At 57.3% G+C, this 21,091-nt stretch overlaps 1 protein-coding gene across 2 annotated transcripts; it reads left to right on the top strand.

Annotated features, from left to right (window-relative positions):
* Positions 1–939: 939 nt before the first annotated feature.
* Positions 940–21,051, top strand: msh5 (mutS homolog 5). Of its 2 annotated transcripts, none has more exons than XM_069198703.1 (25): positions 940–1,185; positions 1,870–1,945; positions 2,856–2,979; positions 4,222–4,302; positions 4,908–4,961; positions 5,878–5,999; positions 6,362–6,471; positions 6,726–6,761; positions 8,288–8,370; positions 8,662–8,707; positions 9,284–9,422; positions 9,868–9,930; positions 10,002–10,130; positions 10,770–10,842; positions 11,095–11,204; positions 11,468–11,548; positions 11,655–11,742; positions 12,591–12,777; positions 14,189–14,315; positions 14,995–15,144; positions 15,881–15,955; positions 17,367–17,513; positions 18,225–18,362; positions 18,503–18,576; positions 19,793–21,051. In XM_069198703.1, the coding sequence occupies exons 2-25, from the start codon at positions 1,871–1,873 to the stop codon at positions 19,902–19,904; spliced, it is 2,424 nt and encodes an 807-aa protein (XP_069054804.1). In that variant the 5' UTR covers positions 940–1,185; position 1,870; the 3' UTR covers positions 19,905–21,051. The 2 variants fall into 2 exon arrangements, with proteins under 2 accessions (XP_069054804.1, XP_069054805.1); XM_069198704.1 differs by lacking the exon at positions 19,793–21,051 and adding an exon at positions 19,654–19,746.
* The last annotated feature ends 40 nt before the right edge of the window (positions 21,052–21,091 follow it).

Here is a 21,091-nt window from a genome sequence, read left to right as displayed (position 1 = left end):
CAAATGCAGAGGGTGGCTCGTTAAGGGAGCTCATTTAGAGCAGGTCCCCCCCAAAAAGGGGGGAGAAACACAATAAAATAAACTCGACGAGGTGTGGGAGAGCCGGGGTGATTATAAGGAGATTTACCCCCCCAGTTTAAAAAAGTAATTCTCCTTCACGGATGCGTCTCCCACAGACGTCCCAGTACAGCACCCTGGCGCCCAAACTGTCCAGAAATGTCATTTTAAAGGCGCAGTCGGGAGGTCAGACGTCCCACGGGCGCATTTTGCGTTATTTTGTGTTATTTGTAACTCTGGGAATAAAAGGGAGGGGTTGTCATCACCCACACGGACCGCAAGGGGGAAACGTGCGAGCTCCCCCCAGAAGGGACCAACACCGTCAGGAAAAACAAACAAACAAACAAACTCTTATTTTTGTGTGAAATGCTACGATCTCCAGGAATGGGGGGATGTTCTTAATAATTCAACTTGATTAAAAGAGCCTTAAAAAATCCAGTTTATGGAGGGGGGGGGGTGTTAAATCACTTTTTTTGTCCTTAGCAATGTGCTAAGTGTGGGGCGTGGTTCAAGTACAGGCGTGTCCATTTATGTATTAATTTATTTTTAATGATCGTTAACAGCGTTGAACGCCCATCTTATATAGAGTATATGGAGCGACCATGTCCATTTCCGTGACGGTTTTAACGGTTTTTGTGTACCACACGTCAGTCGTATACAAGTCAAATCCCATCCAGCCGATTCTAGTTGCCTTATTAGAGGAAATGCGATTAAAAGTTGTGTAAATTGTGGCGCACAAACTGGACAGAAATATAATTTTAAAGGTACAGTCAGTAGGTAACTGGCGACTGGCGCCCTGGGGCTGTGGCGGGCGGGACCAACGGTCGGCCGCACGAGGCGTTCAAATCCAACGTTCAAAAAAAAAAAAGGGCGGGTGTTGCCACGGTTACAGGGGGTCGACCGCCGCTCGAGAGGCTCGGCCTTACCGCAAGTCCGCTGGGGGGGGGCGCCGCCTGCGCAGTCGGAGTCCGAGCGGGGGCCGGTGGGCGGCGGGCGCGCAGCGGGCACGGCGCGGCAGGAAAGTCGCAGGCCTGAACCCGGGTGGGGAAGGGGGAGACCGTTAAGGCCGGGGCGAGGTGCGGACGGCGGCGTTTGGCGGCTGGAGTTTGACAGGCCCGAGGTGTGAAGGTGAGGTCCCCGGGGACGTAACCCCGGGCAAAACATTTCTTTAGTTTTTGCTCAAATCAGACTTTTTTTTGTTGTTACTCTGTCTCCCCCCTCGTCCGAAAAGGCACCGGAGTAAAAACGCAGGATTGATCCGCGCGTTATCAACCTCGGTCAAACAAGCTTTCATTTTCCGTCTCACGCCGGCTGAAATAACAGGTTTCTCCGAATTTTAATTTTACTCTTAAGACGGAGAAGTGCCGACACGGGTCACTGGTATCTTCAGAGGTGTCGTGTTTCTGAAATATTTCAGTCCTTTACGCAGCCCGTCTGCCTCACGGGGTTCAGATTGACGAAAGTCTTAACGGCGTGAAAATAACGACATACAGTTTCGACGTGAGGTAGAGAGATGACGATTTGGTCAAAAAAAATTAAACAAATTATAATGGAGAAGGTCTGGGACGTTAACTCCGACACGTTTCTGAAGAAGGGAATAATGATCAGAAACGGCCTATTCCTGCTCTCGCATGGAGGCTGCGAATATATTTCTTCCTGAATTATGAACACGACAGTATTTGAAGCCGAGCTCTGACGGGGGGCTGAGGGTTTTGGTGTTTTGCCACAGAAAACGGTTCTGCAGGAACATGAAGTGTAAGAGCCGTCCCTTGTGCTAGTTAGGGTGTGTGTGTGTCTGTGGTGTGTGTGCAGGATGGATCCTGGGGCTGACAGCGATCTGGGATCTACTGGGAGAGCAGCAGGAGCAGGAGAGAAGGACACGCCAGAGGTAACACACACACACACACACACACACACACGCCTCACGCAGGCTAACACACGCCACACATGCCAGAGGTAACACACACACGTGCCTAACACTCGCCACACACCAGAGGTAACACACACATGCCTAACGCGCCACACACGCCAGAGGTAACACACACATGCCTAACACGCCACACACGCCAGAGGTAACACACACACGCCTAATGCAGGCTAACACACGCCACACACACCAGAGGTAACACAGACATGCCTAACACACGCCACACACACCAGAGGTAACACACACATGCCTAACACTCGCCACACACATATACACATAACACATGCCAAGATACACTTAATAAATGCTAACACCTGCCATACACACCTAACACACTCTTCACACACCTCACACACAGGGTAGTGAGCTGATGACGTTTGGACACCGAGACACTGTCACACACTGACATACAGAGACATTGTCACACTGACACAGTGAGACACCGAGACGGTGACACACACTCTGCGGTGTCCAGGTGCTGTGCTGTGACTGTGCTGTGCTCTCTTGTTGTCTCAGTCACTGACGCACAGTGTCGCACAGTCACTCTGACACTCTGACACACTGACACACACTCTGCGGTGTCCAGGCGCTGTGCTGTGACTGTGCTGTGCTCTCTTGTTGTCTCAGTCACTGACGCACAGTGTCGCACAGTCACTCGGACACACTGTCACAGTGATACACAGTCACTCTGACACACTGACACACACTCTGCGGTGTCCAGGCGCTGTGCTGTGACTGTGCTGTGCTCTCTTGTTGTCTCAGTCACTGACGGACAGTGTCGCACAGTCACTCTGACACTCTGACACTCTGACACACACTCTGAGGTGTCCAGGCGCTGTGTTGTGACTGCTGTGCTCTCCGGTGGTCCCAGCTCTATCTCAGCGTGCTGTTTCACCACGGGCAGCTGGGCCTGTCTTACTACGACACCGAGGACTACACTGTGTACTACATGCCCGACACCACGGACACCTGCAGCCTGACGCTGCTGGACAAAGGTACGGTCAGAGAGAGAGAGAAAGGGGTTGGTACAGACTCACAGTGTGTGTGAGTGTGTGTTCCCTGTGTCCTGTGATGGACTGGTGTCCTGTCCAGGGTGTGTGAGTGTGTGTGTGTGTCCTGTGATGGACTGCTGTCCTGTCCAGGGTGTGTGAGTGTGTCTGTGTGTGTTCTGTGATGGACTGGTGTCCTGTCCAGGGTGTGTGAGTGTGTGTGTGTGTCCTGTGATGGACTGGTGTCCTGTCCAGGGTGTGTGAGTGTGAGTGTGTCCTGTGATGGACTGGTGTCCTGTCCAGGGTGTGTGTGTGAGTGTGTCCTGTGATGGACTGGTGTCCTGTCCAGGGTGTGTGAGTGTGTGTTCCCTGTGTCCTGTGATGGACTGGTGTCCTGTCCAGGGTGTGTGAGTGTGTGTGTGTGTCCTGTGATGGACTGCTGTCCTGTCCAGGGTGTGTGAGTGTGTGTGCCCTGTGTCCCGTGATGGACTGGTGTCCTGTCCAGGGTGTGTGAGTGTGTCTGTGTGTGTTCTGTGATGGACTGGTGTCCTGTCCAGGGTGTGTGAGTGTGTGTGTGTGTCCTGTGATGGACTGGTGTCCTGTCCAGGGTGTGTGAGTGTGAGTGTGTCCTGTGATGGACTGGTGTCCTGTCCAGGGTGTGTGTGTGAGTGTGTCCTGTGATGGACTGGTGTCCTGTCCAGGGTGTGTGAGTGTGTGTGTGTCCTGTGATGGCCTGGTATCCTGTCCAGGGTGTGTGAGTGTGTGTGTGTCCTGTGATGGACTGGTGTCCTGTCCAGGGTGTGTGAGTGTGTGAGTGTGTCCTGTGATGGACTGGTGTCCTGTCCAGGGTGTGTGTGAGTGTGTCCTGTGATGGACTGGTGTCCTGTCCAGGGTGTGTGAGTGTGAGTGTGTCCTGTGATGGCCTGGTATCCTGTCCAGGGTGTGTGAGTGAGTGTGTGTGTGTGTCCTGTGATGGACTGGTGTCCTGTCCAGGGTGTGTGAGTGTGTGAGTGTGTCCTGTGATGGACTGGTGTCCTGTCCAGGGTGTGTGAGTGTGTGTGTGTCCTGTGATGGACTGGTGTCCTGTCCAGGGTGTGTGAGTGTGTGTGTGTCCTGTGATGGACTGGTGTCCTGTCCAGGGTGAACCCTGCCCTGTGCCTGTTGCTTGCTGGGATAGACTTCAGCTCCCTCTTGACCCTGTGCTTGATAAAGCTGCATCACCCCCGTCTCCCTCTGTCTCTGTCCCAGCCCTCCAGGAGCTGACCCCCAGGGCCATCGTCACCAGCGCCAAGCAGGACCGCAGCGTGGCCGAGTTCCTGAGGAGACTGGGTGAGGGAGGAGGCAGAGGGACAGACAGAGAGAGAGGGACTCACCCAGAGAGACACACAGGAACATACAGAGTTAGAGAGAGACGGAGTAACAGACAGATAGAGACAGACGGTCTCGGAGACGGATAGCTCTCCGGCCCGGGCCCGGTCACTCATGAGCGACCGTTTTCTGGCCGTGCTGGAGCCCCAGAGGACGTTCCCAGTACCGCCGTCTAGGGAGCGTTCCTCCCGACCCGTCCACCACTCTGTGTGCCAGACGCCCTCTCTGGCCCGGTCAGGAGTGGTGACCCCTCCGCCCCCCCAGCCTGGCCAGACACCCTCCCGCGCCCCCGAAACGCTCTGACTGTCCCCAGCGCGACCCATCAGCCCCTGCGCCGCGCCGCCCTCCCTCCTGACTCTCCGGGCCGGAGTGGGGTGGGGCGGGGAGGGGGTTCCTGGCTGTGGAAGAGCAGATAGTGGGGTTTCTCCACAGCCCCGTCCGAGGGCTCTCTCTGTGGGACAATGTACCGTGCCTGGACACTAGACAGCTTCGCTTCTGATACCGACTTTCTCTCCCTCCCTCCCTCCCCTGTCCTGTGTTTGTGTGTTTCTGCTCGGTTGTCCCAGGCGACAGTGCGGGAGATAAGCCGGAGGTGGTGCTGTACCCGAACACCGACTTCGGTGAGAGATTAGAGGAGCCTGTCGGGCAGCCCGGGGACGGGCCCGGTCACTCCCTCTGCCTGCAGTCGCCCCTCCCTGTTACTCACTCTCACCTCGTCACCACCCCTCTCTCTCTCAGTGCAGTGTTCATGTACTGGAGTGTCCAGTCAGGGTGTGTGTATGAACCCCTCTCTCTCTCAGTGCAGTGTTCATGTACTGGAGTGTCCAGTCAGTGTGTCTGTGTGAACCCCTCTCTCTCTCAGTGCAGTGTTCATGTACTGGAGTGTCCAGTCAGTGTGTCTGTATGAACCCCTCTCTCTCTCAGTGCAGTGTTCATGTACTGGAGTGTCCAGTCAGTGTGTCTGTGTGAACCCCCCTCTCTCTCAGTGCAGTGTTCATGTACTGGAGTGTCCAGTCAGTGTGTGTGTATGAACCCCTCTCTCTCTCAGTGCAGTGTTCATGTACTGGAGTGTCCAGTCAGTGTGTCTGTGTGAACCCCTCTCTCTCTCAGGGCAGTGTTCGTGTACTGGAGTGTCCAGTCAGTGTGTCTGTATGAACCCCTCTCTCTCTCAGTGCAGTGTTCATGTACTGGAGTGTCCAGTCAGTGTGTGTGTGTGAACCCCTCTCTCTCTCAGTGCAGTGTTCATGTACTGGAGTGTCCAGTCAGTGTGTCTGTGTGAACCCCTCTCTCTCTCAGGTCAGTGTTCATGTCCTGGAGTGTCCAGTCAGTGTGTGTGTATGAACCCCTCTCTCTCTCAGTGCAGTGTTCATGTACTGGAGTGTCCAGTCAGTGTGTCTGTATGAACCCCTCTCTCTCTCAGTGCAGTGTTCATGTACTGGAGTGTCCAGTCAGTGTGTCTGTATGAACCCCCCTCTCTCTCAGTGCAGTGTTCATGTACTGGAGTGTCCAGTCAGTGAATGAACGTCTCTTTCTCAGGTTTTGAGGTCAGCAAACAGAGGCTGCTGTCTGCTCATCTATCCTTCCTCCCAGCCTCCCTGACAGAGACGGAGAGACTGTCCTACCTTGGCTCCTCTCTCCCTTTAAACTGCACACAGATGGTGGGTCCCTGTCTTTATCCTTTCAATATAGTGTAAGATTAGATCAGATATACAATGTCTTGCATGAGGAATGTGTCCTCTCCCAGACTCCAGCTTGCTCTCCAGGAGACACACAGACAGGGAGAGAGAAGCTGGGGGGTCAGAGCGCAGGGTCGGCCATTTATACGGCACCCCTGGAGCAGCTGGGGGTTAAGGGCCTTGCTCGGGGGCCCAACGGAGTAGGATTCCTCTGCCGGCCGCGGGATTCGAACCGGCAACCTCCCAGCCCCAGGCGCAGATCCTGAGCCCCAGAGCCGCCACACCGCCCCGTGTTCATGTACTGGAGTGTCAGTCTGAACCCCCCCTCTCTCTCTGGGCCCCAGGTGCGCTCCCTCGGGGGGCTCCTCAAGCTGCTGGAGAGGCGGAGAGTGGGGGTGGAGCTGGAGGACAGCATCGTGGGGGTGCCCGTCCTGGCCCTGCGCAAGTTCTCCCTGTAAGCCTGCCGCCGAGTCCCCGCTGGGGGCGCCTCCTCTCCTCCTCCTCCTGCGCTCTCTTTCCCTCGCCCCCGTCTCCTTTCACCACTGCCTGCCTGAGCCCCCCCCCCCCCGCTGTGGGGTCTCACGGAGCGAGAGTCGCCCGGGCGCCCTGCTTCCTGTGTGACCGCGGAGGAGCAGAGGGCCGGAGCTGGCCGGGGAGGAACAGAGCAGGCCGCGCCCGCGCCAACTCCCACCTGTCGTTCTCTTCCAGGGCCGACGGGGTTTACCTGGACAAGGACACGTACAGGTGAGCGTGAGGCACACACTCACACACCCTGGACAGGACACCAGTCAATCACTGGACACACACACACACTCACACACCCTGGACAGGACACCAGTCCATCACAGGACACACACACTCACACACCCTGGAGGGGACACCAGTCCATCTCAGGACACACCCACACTCACACACCCTGGACAGGACACCACTCCATCACGGGACACACACACACACTCACACACCCTGGACAGGACACCAGTCCATCACAGGACACACACACACACTCACACACCCTGGACAGGACACCAGTCCATCACAGGACACACACACACACCCTGGACAGGACACCAGGCCATCACAGGACACACACACACTCACACACCCCTGGACAGGACACCAGTCCATCACAGGACACACACACACACCCTGGACAGGACACCAGTCCATCACAGGACACTCACACACACCCTGGACAGGACACCAGGCCATCACAGGACACACACACACTCACACACCCTGGACAGGACACCAGGCCATCACAGGACACACACACACTCACACACCCCTGGACAGGACACCAGTCAATCACAGGACACACACACACTCACACACCCTGGACAGGACAACAGTCCATCACAGGACACACACACACTCACACACCCTGGACATGACACCAGTCCATCACAGGACACACACACTCACACACCCTGGAGAGGACATCAGGCCATCACAGGACACACACACACTCACACACCCCTGGACAGGACACCAGTCAATCACAGGACACACACACACTCACACACCCTGGACAGGACAACAGTCCATCACAGGACACACACACACTCACACACCCTGGACATGACACCAGTCCATCACAGGACACACACACTCACACACCCTGGAGAGGACATCAGGCCATCACAGGACACACACACACTCACACACCCCTGGACAGGACACCAGTCCATCACAGGACACACACACACTCACACACCCTGGACAGGACACCAGTCCATCACAGGACACACACACACACACACCCTGGACAGGACACCAGGCCATCACAGGACACACACACACACACCCTGGAGAGGATACCAGTCCATCACAGGACACACACACACTCACACACCCTGGACAGGACACCAGGCCATCACAGGACACACACACACACACACTCACACACCCTGGACAGGACAGCAGTCCATCACAGGACACACACACACACTCACACACCCTGGACAGGACACCAGTCCATCACAGGACACATACACACACTCACACACCCTGGACAGGACACCAGTCCATCACAGGACACACACACACTCACACACACTGGACAGGACACCAGGCCATCACAGGACACACTCACACTCACACTCACTCACACACCCTGGACAGGACACCAGTCCATCACATGACACTCACACACACTCACACACCCTGGACAGGACACCAGTCCATCACAGGACAGACACAGGGGGTGGCGGTGGCCCGTGAAACTCTCTCTCTCTCTCTCTCTCTGTGCGTCTGCCTGTCCGCCTCAGCGCCCTGCAGGTCTTCAAGTCTGAGCTCCACCCCTCCGTGTACAAGCTGGCGTCCGGCGTGAAGGAGGGCCTCAGCCTGTACGGTGAGTCTCGCGTCTCGCGTCTCGGCCCCAGGCCCGTCCGGGAAGTCCGCGCAGCGCCCCGCCTCGCCTCCTCGCGCGCCACTCCCAGCCGCCACCAGAGGGAGACAGAGACCGCGCGACCGTCCCTGACGCCCCCGCAAGGCCCGCGGCCCTGTGCCTCTCCTCGTCCTCTTTCCCCCTCCCTCTGCGCCGCCACCTTCCGGCTCTTGATCCCTTTTTATTTTGTCCCGCGGAGAGACGCTGCTCGCCCCGGCCCCCCGTCCTGACCCTCTCGCTGTCTCGCTGCCGCAGGGCTCCTGGACCGCTGCAGGAGTCCGTTCGGCTCCAGGCTGCTGCGGTAAGGCGCCGCCCTCCCTCCCTCTCCCTCGCTTGACCCTTCTCCTCTCCTGTCTCCCCCTCTCCCTCTTTCTCCCCCTCTCTGAATTCCCCCTCTCTCCCTCTTTTCCCTCTCTCTCCCCCTCTACCTCTCCCCTCTCTCCTCTCTCCTCTCCCTCTCCCCTCTCCTCCTCTCTAAACCCTCTCTCTCTCCTCTCCTCTCCTTCTCCCCTCTCCTCCTCTCTAAACCCTCTCTCTCTCCTCTCCTCTCCTTCTCCCCTCTCCTCCTGTCTAAACCCTCTCTCCCCCCTCTTCCTCTCTCCTCTCTCCTCTCTCCTCTCCCTCTCCCTCTCCCCTCTCCTCTCTAAACCCTCTCTCCTCTCCACTCTCCTGTCTAAACCCTGTCTCTCCCCTCTCCTCCTCTTTAAACCCTCTCTCTCCTCTCCCTCTCCCCTCTCCTCCTGTCTAAACCCTCCCTCTCCTCTCCCTCTCCCTTCTCCTCCTGTCTAAACCCTCTCTCCTCTCCCCTCTCCTGTCTAAACCCTCTCTCCTCTCCCCTCTCCTCCCCTCTAAACCCTCTCTCTCCCCTCTGTCCCAGGCGCTGGCTGCTGCACCCGACTCGCAGTCTGGGCGAGCTGATGAAGAGACAGGAGGTGGTTCAGTTCTTCTGCTCCCCCCGAAACAACGAGGTGCTGAACACCCTGCAGGACTGCCTGAAAAACATCAGGAGAATCCCGGTAACACACTCTCTCTCACACACACACACACACAGACAGTGTATGACACTCTGACACCCTGCAGGACTGCCTGAAAAACATCAGGAGAGTCCCGGTAACACTCTCTCTCTCACACACACACACACAGTGTTCAACACTCTGACACCCTGCAGGACTGCCTGAAAAACATCAGGAGAGTCCCGGTAACTCTCACACACACACACACACACACACAGACAGTGTATGACACTCTGACACCCTGCAGGACTGCCAGAAAAACATCAGGAGAGTCCCGGTAACTCTCACACACACACACACACACACACACACACACACACACACAGTGTACAGCACTCTGACACCCTGACCATACCGTCTGTAAGCATGTTTGCAGTGCTTCTTCCTGTTGGCGTGGGGGTCAGTGAGACTGCAGAGCTGTCTCACCCTCGCTCTCTGTCTCCCGCAGATGTTGATCCGCAGGATGACTCTCTCTCAGACCAATGTCCACGACTGGCAGTGCCTGTATAAGGTGAGAGAGCCTTCCCGAGCGGCTGTCCACTCAGGCGGTGTGTCTGCATGAACCCCCCTCTCTCTCTGCAGACAGTGTACAGCGCGGTGTGCATCAGAGACACCGTGCAGGCCCTCCCTCAGTCGATCCTGCTGTTCCGAGAGATCTCCGGGGCCTTCAGCGACGACCTGCACTACATCGCCAGCCTCATCAGCAAAGTGGTAAAGACCCGCTCTGTGTCCACAGGGGCGGCCTGTATACGAAACTCCACCGAAATCCTCTGCCTGTGATGGACTGGTGTCCTGTCCAGGGTGTGTGTGTGTGTGTGTGTGTGTGTGTCCTGTGAGGGGCTGGTGTCCTGTCCAGGGTGTGTGTGTGTGTGTGTGTGTGTGTCCTGTGAGGGGCTGGTGTCCTGTCCAGGGTGTGTGAGTGTGTGTGTGTCCTGTGATGGACTGGTGTCCTCTCCAGGGTGTGTGAGTGTGTGTGTGTGTGTGTGTCCTGTGATGGACTGGTGTCCTGTCCAGGGTGTGTGAGTGTGTGTGTGTCCTGTGATGGACTGGTGTCCTGTCCAGGGTGTGTGTGTGTGTCCTGTGATGGACTGGTGTCCTGTCCAGGGTGTGTGTGTGTGTCCTGTGATGGACTGGTGTCCTGCCCAGGGTGTGTGAGTGTCCTGTGATGGACTGGTGTCTTGTCCAGGGTGTGTGAGTGTGTGTGTGTCCCCTGTGATGGACTGGTGTCCTGTCCAGGGTGTGTGAGAGTGTGTGTGTGTGTGTCCTGTGTTGGACAGACAGACGAGCGCCGTCACGTCACGCACACGCATGCAAGGGGGTCTCACCGGGGTCTCTGTGTCGCCGCGGCAGGTGGATTTCGAGGCCAGTCTGACTGAGAACCGGGTCACCGTCAAACCCAATGTGGACCCAGCCATTGATGAGAGTGAGTGAGAGACACTCTGTGTCTGTGTGCAGCGGGCTGCTGTCTATGTCTCTCTGTTGAGCTCTCTCAGGGCGGTGTTGAGCCCTCTCCCTGTCTCTCAGGGCGGTGTTGAGCTCTCTCAGGGCAGTGTTGAGCTCTCTCCCTGTCTCTCGGGGTGGTGTTGAGCTCTCTCCCTGTCTCTCGGGGCGGTGTTGAGCTCTCTCGGGGCGGTGTTGAGCTCTCTCTCTGTCTCCCTGTCTCTGTTTCTCTCAGAGAAGAGGAGGATGATGGGATTGTCTGACTTCCTGACGGATGTCGCTCGCAAGGAGCTGGAGAACCTGGATCCTCGCATCCCCTCCTGCAGTGTCATCTACATACCGCTGGTCAGGGCCCCTGTCCACACCTGTCCACACCTGTCCACACTGCAGTGTCATCTACATACCGCTGGTCAGGGCCCCTGTCCACACCTGTCCACACCTGTCCACACTGCAGTGTCATCTACATACCGCTGGTCAGGGCCCCTGTCCACACCTGTCCACACTGCAGTGTCATCTACATACCCACTGCTGTCCACTCTCCGTGTGAGGACCCTGTCCACCTCTCTGCGGAGCGAGCTGACCCCTCCTGCCGCTCCTTCTCCTCCCAGATCGGCTTCCTGCTGTCCGTCCCCCGGCTGCCCAGCATGGCGGACAAGGAGGACTTCGTCATCCAGGGGCTGGACTTCATGGTGAGTCTCCGCCGGCCGGCCGCCCCCTCTCTGTTACCCCCCCGCGCGGTGTCCGGGCTCTGTCTCCCCGCTGTACGTGTGATTGTCCACCTTCCCTTCCTCTCAGTTCCTGTCAGGAGACCGACTTCACTACCGCAGTGAGCGCACCAAGGAGCTGGACAGCATGCTGGGAGACCTGCACTGCGACATCAGAGGTGTGTCTGTATGAACCCCCCCTCTCTCTCTCTCTCAGTGGAGTGTTCATGTACTGGAGTGTCCAGTCAGTGTGTCTGTGTGAACCCCTCTCTCTCTCAGGGCAGTGTTCATGTACTGGAGTGTCCAGTCAGTGTGTCTGTGTGAACCCCTCTCTCTCTCTCAGTGCAGTGTTCATGTACTGGAGTGTCCAGTCAGTGTGTCTGTATGAACCCCTCTCTCTCTCAGTGCAGTGTTCATGTACTGGAGTGTCCAGTCAGTGTGTCTGTATGAACCCCTCTCTCTCTCAGTGCAGTGTTCATGTACTGGAGTGTCCAGTCAGGGTGTGTGTATGAACCCCTCTCTCTCTCAGTGCAGTGTTCATGTACTGGAGTGTCCAGTCAGTGTCTGTATGAACCCCTCTCTCTCTCAGTGCAGTGTTCATGTACTGGAGTGTCCAGTCAGTGTGTCTGTATGAACCCCTCTCTCTCTCAGTGCAGTGTTCATGTACTGGAGTGTCCAGTCAGGGTGTCTGTATGAACCCCTCTCTCTCTCAGTGCAGTGTTCATGTACTGGAGTGTCCAGTCAGTGTGTGTGTATGAACCCCTCTCTCTGTCAGTGCAGTGTTCATGTACTGGAGTGTCCAGTCAGTGTGTCTGTGTGAACCCCTCTCTCTCTCAGTGCAGTGTTCATGTACTGGAGTGTCCAGTCAGTGTGTCTGTATGAACCCCTCTCTCTCTCAGTGCAGTGTTCATGTACTGGAGTGTCCAGTCAGTGTGTCTGTATGAACCCCTCTCTCTCTCAGTGCAGTGTTCATGTACTGGAGTGTCCAGTCCAGTCCAGTGTGTGTGTGAGCCCCTCTCTCTCCCAGACCTGGAGACCGCAGTGGTGACGCAGCTGGAGGCGAAGGTGCTGGAGAGGACGCAGTGTCTGTACCGGGTGATGGAGTTCTCCGCCCAGCTGGACTGCCTCATCGCCCTGGCCTTGGTCTCCCGGGAGTACAGCTTCTGCAGGCCCACGCTGACCGCGGCCTCCGTCATCCACATCCGGGAGGGCAGGTAACGCCGAGACAGAGCAGGCCCCCCCCGAGCAGCTGTTAGCGAGGGGGCGGACCCTCTGCGGGTTAGGGGTCGCGAAACACCGAGTTAACAGCGAAACCCAAGGTCCAGGTCAAAAACTAGGGGAGCCAAAAAGGAGGCAAAGCCTAAGGTATCCTAGTGAGAGTGGAGCGGCGGCTCTGTGGCTCAGGATCTGCGCCTGGGGCTGGGAGGTTGCCGGTTCGAATCCCACACCCGGCAGAGGAATCCTACTCCGTTGGGCCCCTGAGCGAGGCCCTTCACCCCAGCTGCTCCAGGGGTGCCGTATAAATGTCTGACCCTGCGCTCGGACCCCCAGCTTCTCTCTCCCTGTCTGTGTGTCTCATGGAGAGCAGGCTGGGGTCTGAGAGAAGACACATTCCTCATGCAGGAGATTGTACCGGGCCGATAAAGCAACGTCACTATGATAGTACGGGTGGGGAGCTGCAGGCTCAGCAGGCCAGGTCTGCAAAGAGAGGAGAGAAACCGCAACGTTTCACGGCCGAAACGGCGCGGTCTTCTCTCCTCTCCCCCCAGCAGCGGGGGGGATAAACCCCTCGCTGGTTCCTCGGGTGTCCCGGGACGGCGCCGGAGAAGCGCAGCCCTCAGGGTCCGAGCCAGTGCTGCAGGGTTTAAAGAGGCCGGAGGGGGCGGTGTCGTGAGGGGCTTCATGAGGCCCGGTGATCCTTCTGTACGCCTCCCCAGAGAGGAGAGGTGTGTACCAGGGGGGCCCTCTGGCGGCCGGAGAGTGGTACTGCAACAGGGACCTTCGAGGGCAACTGCAGTCTCGGTTTGAGGGCCCAGCGGAGTAGGGTCCCCCTGCCGGCCGCGGGATTCGAACTGGCAACCTCCCAGCCACAAGCGCAGATCCTGAGCCCCAGAGCCACCACGCCGCCCCGTTTTCGGTCCCTTTTTTTTCCCACCCGTTATGACCTCTCGGCAGCAAAGCGAACTCGGCGAACGGCCTCGCGACCCTACAATTCGATCCCGACCCCGAGTTCAGCCCCCGAGCCCTGTGAGCTCTGTGAAAGCACTGTGGGGCGGCCGCGTCGTCGCTAAAGGCTTTGTCGGCGGAAACCGTCCGGCAGCCAAGAGCAGTATTTCTCGCCCTGGGTGAAAGGAGGGCTGTTTTTCGCAGGCCTGCTCGGTTCTGGAGCAGTAAGGCCTCGTCCTGAGTCGCAGATCGTAGCGCTGCGCACGCCTGGAAATTGTGTCTCTCTCTCTCTCTCATGGAGTGGAACTGGAGGCCGACGTCGGGGACGGTGCCCCTGGAGCCGAAAAGCTCCTCTGTTCTGTGAGCGCAGTGCACTCGCCTGCGCTGACTCTTTCTAACCCCCCCCCGTATGAAACCGGCCCTGTGTGCTGTGTGCTGCGCCCCCCCCCCCAACCGCAGGCACCCGCTGGTGGAGCTGTGCGCCCCTGTGTTCGTCCCGAACCCCACCGTCAGCGCCGGCGCGGCGGGGAAGGTCAAGCTCATCACCGGGCCCAACTCCAGCGGGAAGAGCATCTACCTGAAGCAGGTGAGCGGGCTCTCTATCCTCTCCACTGACCCCCGACCCCGTGACCCCACGACCTGACCCCGGAGTCCACCGTCAGCGGGCTCTCTATCCTCTCCACTGACCCCCGACCCCGTGACCCCACGACCTGACCCCGGAGTCCACCGTCAGCAGGCTCTCTCTCCTCTCTGCTGACCCCCGACCCCGTGACCCCACGACCTGACCCCGGAGTCCACCGTCAGCGGGCTCTCTATCCTCTCCACTGAGCCCCGACCCCGTGACCCCACGACCTGACCCCGGAGTCCACCGTCAGCGGGCTCTCTCTCCTCTCCGCTGACCCCCGACCCCGCGACCCCACGACCTGACCCCGGAGTCCACCGTCAGCGGGCTCTCTCTCCTCTCCGCTGACCCCCGACCCCGTGACCCCACGACCTGACCCTGGAGTCCACGGTCAGCAGGCTGGGTACAGTTAAAGGTGTCTGTCCCCTCCACTGACCCCTGACCCCATGACCCTGGAGCCCATTGTCAGTGGGCCACGTACTGTTAAAGGTCTGTCCTGTCCACTGACCCCCGACCCTGTGGCCCCATGACCCTGGGGTTGTTGTGAGGTCACACTGCTAACCCCCAGCAGGCCTGTCCCCCCGGACCCAGCCGCGCTCTGATTGGATGACGGTGTCGGCCCCTCCCCCCCCCCCCCCGGCAGGTGGGGCTCATCGTGTTCATGGCCCTGATTGGCTCCAACGTGCCGGCGGCGCGGGCAGAGGTCGGGCTGATGGACGGGATCTACACCCGCATGCACAGCCGGGAGTCCGTGTCCCTGGGGCTGTCCACCTTCATGATCGACCTCAACCAGGTCTGTGTCCAGTCCGGGGGTCAGTGACTCTGTATGAACCTCTCTCTCTGTCTGTCTGGAGTGTCCACTCTGTGGGTCGGTGACTCTGTATGAACCTCTCTCTCTCTGTCTGGAGTGTCCAGTCCGGGGGTCAGTCTGTGTGAACCCCTCTGTCTGTCTGTCTGTCTGTCTGGAGTGTCCAGTCTGTGGGTCAGTCTGTGTGAACCTCTCTCTGTCTGGAGTGTCCAGTCTCTGGGTCAGTCTGTGTGAACCCCTCTGTCTGTCTGTCTGGAGTGTCCAGTCTGTGTGAACCTCTCTGTCTGTCTGTCTGTCTGGAGTGTCCAGTCCGGGGGTCAGTCTGTGTGAACCCCTCTGTCTGTCTGTCTGGAGTGTCTGGAGTGTCCAGTCTGTGGGTCAGTCTGTGTGAACCTCTCTCTGTCTGGAGTGTCCAGTCTGTGGGTCAGTCTGTGTGAACCCCTCTGTCTGTCTGTCTGGAGTGTCCAGTCTGTGTGAACCCCTCTGTCTGTCTGTCTGGAGTGTCCAGTCTGTGTGAACCTCTCTGTCTGTCTGTCTGGAGTGTCCAGTCTGTGTGAACCCCTCTGTCTGTCTGTCTGGAGTGTCCAGTCTGTGTGAACCCCTCTGTCTGTCTGTCTGGAGTGTCCAGTCCGGGGGTCAGTGAGTCTGTATGAACCCCTCTGTCTGTCTGGAGTGTCCAGTCCGGGGATCAGCGAGTGTCTCCCTCTCTCCTGTCTGTCAGATGGCGTCGGCTCTGAACGACAGCACAGGCAGCTCCCTGGTGCTGATAGACGAGTTCGGGAAAGGGACCAACACGGTGAGGAGGAGGAGGAGGAGGAAGATCGGGTGGGGAGCGAGTCACTGTTCCTCCTGACCCCCTTCTCTCTCTCTCAATTCAATCCAATTCAAGGGGCTTTATTAGCATGACCGATGAGTACAATCAGTGTTGCCAAAGCAAATAAAAATAAAAAAATTCCCGTGAAACGAAACAAAAAATAGAAGTAAAATAAAATCTACAGACATTTACAACAGAGACATATCCTAAAATATTGACATATTCTGTAGGCGGATGGAGCATGACTGGGAGACAGGCTCACTGCTCCTCAGGCTGGGACAGGAGATCACACACTGTATTATTATTATTGAGAGACAGGCTCACTGTCTGTTCCTCAGGCTGGGACAGGAGATCACACACTGTATTATTATTATTGAGAGACAGGCTCCCTGTCTGTTCCTCAGGCTGGGACAGGAGATCACACACTGTATTATTATTATTGAGAGACGGGCTCACTGTCTGTTCCTCAGGCTGGGACAGGAGATCACACACTGTATTATTATTATTATTGAGAGACAGGCTCACTGCTCCTCAGGCTGGGACAGGAGATCACACACTGTATTATTATTATTGAGAGACAGACTCATTGTCTGTTCCTCAGGCTGGGACAGGAGATCACACACTGTATTATTATTATTGAGAGACGGGCTCACTGTCTGTTCCTCAGGCTGGGACAGGAGATCACACACTGTATTATTATTATTGAGAGACGGGCTCACTGTCTGTTCCTCAGGCTGGGACAGGAGATCACACACTGTATTATTATTATTGAGAGACAGGCTCACTGTCTGTTCCTCAGGCTGGGACAGGAGATCACACACTGTATTATTATTATTGAGAGACAGACTCACTGTTCCTCAGGCTGGGACAGGAGATCACACACTGTATTATTATTATTGAGAGACGGGCTCACTGTCTGTTCCTCAGGCTGGGACAGGAGATCACACACTGTATTATTATTATTGAGAGACGGGCTCACTGTCTGTTCCTCGGGCTGGGACAGGAGATCACACACTGTATTATTATTATTGAGAGACAGGCTCCCTGTCTGTTCCTCAGGCTGGGACAGGAGATCACACACTGTATTATTATTATTGAGAGACGGGCTCACTGTCTGTTCCTCAGGCTGGGACAGGAGATCACACACTGGATTATTATTATTGAGAGACAGGCTCACTGTCTGTTCCTCAGGCTGGGACAGGAGATCACACACTGGGCTGCCAGTTCAGCGGAGTTCCCTCCTCCCTCTCCCAGTAGGATTGGGACCCTTTGGGATGCTGGCAGGTGTGGGAACTCTGGGATGAGATTTCTGAATTCGGGGAAGGCTGTTTGTCTAATCCCAGAGTACCTCACTCTCTCTCCCCCCCCCCCCCCGTGTCCGACCGGCCCACAGGTGGACGGCGTGTCCCTGCTGGCCGCCTGCGTCCGGCACTGGCTGAGGAAGGGCCCCCAGCACTGCCCACACGTCCTGCTGTCCACCAACTTCCACAGCCTGGTGCAGATGGGCCTGCTGCCCCAGTCCCCCCTGCTGCAGTACCTGGTAATACCCCAGACACCCCAGTGACACACCGACAGCCCCAGTGACACACCGACAGCCCCAGTGACACTAACAGGGCCGTCCTGTACTCAGACCCTGGAGACGACACTGACAGCCCTAGTGACACTAACAGGGCCGTCCTGTACTCAGACCCTGGAGATGACACACTGACAGCCCCAGTGACACACCGACAGCCCAGTGACACACCGACAGACCCAGCCCCAGCAGTAAGAGGGCTGTCCTGTACTCAGACCCTGGAGACGACACACTGACAGCCCCAGTGACACTAACAGGGCCGTCCTGTACTCAGACCCTGGAGACGACACACCGACAGCCCCAGTGACACACCGACAGCCCCAGTGACACTAACAGGGCTGTCCTGTACTCAGACCCTGGAGACGACACACTGACAGCCCCAGTGACACAGTGACAGCCCCAGTGACACACCGACAGACCCAGCCCCAGCAGTAACAGGGCTGTCCTGTACTCAGACCCTGGAGACGACACACTGACAGCCCCAGTGACACTAACAGGGCTGTCCTGTACTCAGACCCTGGAGACGACACACCGACAGCCCCAGTGACACTAACAGGGCTGTCCTGTACTCAGACCCTGGAGACGACACACTGACAGCCCCAGTGACACACTGACAGCCCCAGTGACACACCGACAGACCCAGCCCCAGTGACACTAACAGGGCCGTCCTGTACTCAGACCCTGGAGACAGCTCTGGACGGGGAGGAGCTGGTGTTCTTCTACCAGCTGAAGGAGGGCGTGTGCCAGTCCAGTCACGCCGCCAACATCGCCACGCTGGCAGGACTGCCACCCCCACTGGTGCAGAGGGCCGTGGAGGTCAGTGTGTGTGTGTCCCCGATCCCCTGTGTGTGTGTGTGATCCCCTGTGTCAGTTGAAGACAAGGCTCAGGACAGTGTCTGTCCCGAGGAGCCCAGCAGGTGTTCCGTGTGTGAGGACGGCTGTCCTGTGTGTTCCAGGTGTCGGAGCTGTACCGAGCGGGCAAGGCCATCGAGCGCGTCGATCGCCCGTCCAGCACGGAGCAGGCCGCCAGGTCAGAGAGCGCCCCCCCGCCCCCGCCCCGCTCCCCTCTGACACACACACCCGCAGTCTGTTTAGCACTTGCCCACATCGCAGGGGTCAGCGCCGGGGCTCTGGGCTCAAGACCAGACAGGGGGCGCTGTCTGTGTGGAGTCTGCATGTTCTCCCCGGGTCGGCGTGGGTTTACAGACAGGCTGGGGGGTTAAAACTGGCCCTGGTGTGAGTGTGTGTGTCTGGTGTGTGAGTGTGTGTGTCTGTCTGTTTCTGAGTATGTGTGTCCTGTGAGTGTGTGTCTGTGTTTGAGTATGTGTCCGGTGTTTGAGTGTGTGAGTGTGTGTCTGTGAGTGTGTGTGTGTCTGGTGTGTCTGTGAGTGAGTGTGTGTCTTTGTGTGTGTCTGTGTGTCTGTCCGGTGCGTATGTCTGTGAGTGTGTGTCTGTGTGTCTGGTGTGTGTCTGTGTGTGAGTGTGTGTGTCTGTCTGTTTCTGAGTATGTGTGTCCTGTGAGTGTATGTCTGTGTTTGAGTATGTGTCTGGTGTTTGAGTGTGTGAGTGTGTGCCTGTGTTTGAGTATGTGTCTGGTGTTTGAGTGTGTGAGTGTGTGTCTGTGAGTGTGTGTCTGTGTTTGAGTATGTGTCTGGTGTTTGAGTGTGTGAGTGTGTGCCTGTGTTTGAGTATGTGTCTGGTGTTTGAGTGTGTGAGTGTGTGTCTGTGAGTGTGTGTCTGTGTTTGAGTATGTGTCTGGTGTTTGAGTGTGTGAGTGTGTGTCTGTGTTTGAGTATGTGTCTGGTGTTTGAGTGTGTGAGTGTGTGTCTGGTGTGTCTGTGAGTGTGTCTATGTGTCCGGTGTGTGTCTGTGAGTGTGTCAGTGTGTCTGTGAGTGTGTGTCTGGTGTGTCTGTGAGTGTGTCTGTGTGTCCGGTGTGTGTGTGAGTGTGTGTCTGGTGTGTCTGTGAGTGTGTGTCTGTGTGAGTGTGTGTGTCCGGTGTGTGTCTGTGTGAGTGTGTGTGTCCGGTGTGTCTGTGTGTGACCTGCATGTTTCCTCTGTGACTCGACACTGGGGGTTTTGACACGTCACTGTGAACATTTCACCAGTGCTGCGGGCTGAAAGAGAGAGAGAGCGCGATCCCGTCACCGCAAGTCAAACGGCGCCCCCAGGTGGTGGGCTCTCTCCGGGAGACTGTGGATCTCCTCATCGCGCCCCAAACCCCCCCCGTCTCTGTCTGCCCCCCAGGTGCCGGGCCATCGTGGACCGGTTTCTGGGCCTGGACCTGGACAGCCCCTCCGTCGACCTGCCCCAGTACCTGAGAGAGGAGGTGCTGCCCTCTGCGGGCGACATCCTGTAGCGCCTGGCCCTGGGGGCACCGGGGGACCCCAGTCACCCCTGATCACCCCCATCTCCCCCAGTCAGCCCCAATCAACACCAGTCTCCCCCCGACACCCCTAATCACCCCCTGTCACCTCCAGTCTCCCCCAGTCACCCCTAATCACCCCCAGTCTCCCCCAGTCTCCCCCAGTCACCCCTAATCACCCCCTGTCACCTCCAGTCTCCCCCAGTCACCCCTAATCACCCCCAGTCTCCCCCAGTCACCCCTAATCACCCCCTGTCACCTCCAGTCTCCCCAGTCACCCCTAATCACCCCCAGTCTCCCCCAGTCACCCCTAATCACCCCCAGTCTCCCCCAGTCACCCCTAATCACCCCTAATCACCCCCTGTCACCTCCAGTCTCCGCCAGTCACCCCTAATCACCCCTGATCACTCCCTGTCACCCCCAGTCTCCTCCAGTCAGCTCCAATCAACACCAGTCTCCCCCAGTCACCCCTAATCACTCCCTGTCACCCCCAGTCTCCCCCAGTCACCCCTAATCAACCATAATCACTCCCTGTCACCCCCAGTCTCCCCTCATCACCCATAATCACTCCCTGTCACCACCAGTCACCCCTAATAACTCCCCGTCACCCCCAGTCACCCCTAATCATCCCCATCTCCCCCAGTCATCCCCAGTCAGCCCCAATCAACACCAGTCTCCCCCCGTCACCCCTAATCACTCCCTGTCACCCCCAGTCACCCCTTATCACCCCCAGTCTCCCTTAATCAGCACCACCCACCTTCAATCACGCCCAATCAGCCCCAGTCACCCCAGTCACCCTCAATCACCCCATTTACCCCCAGTCACCCCTAATCACCCCCAATCTTCCCCGGTTAGTCCTAATCACCCCGAGTCTTCCTCAATCAGCCACAATCTCCCCCAGTCACCCTTAATCACTTCTCATCACCCCCAGTCACCCCTGATCCCCGACCTCTCTCACGCTGTCGTTTCAGAGGGGCTGAAACAGTTACTGGAACAGCCTTTATGAACAACAACAACACCTCACTGTTCCTTCTCATCTGCTTCCCTGTTCATACTTGATATATAACGTTATTTATTATTCTTGTTGTTGTTGTAATCTGTTAAGAACACATTTCGCCAAATAAACCCTTCGGAGCCAAAGGCCAAGGTGTGCCCTGGCTTGTTTCTGCTCAGCGGTCCGA

Source organism: Lepisosteus oculatus, chromosome 14 (genome assembly GCF_040954835.1).
Source record: "Lepisosteus oculatus isolate fLepOcu1 chromosome 14, fLepOcu1.hap2, whole genome shotgun sequence".
In the NCBI taxonomy this organism is placed as follows: Eukaryota; Metazoa; Chordata; class Actinopteri; order Semionotiformes; family Lepisosteidae; genus Lepisosteus; species Lepisosteus oculatus.
The sequence above is the reverse complement of the archived record's forward strand: the minus strand, read 5'-3'. Positions and strand labels throughout refer to the sequence as shown.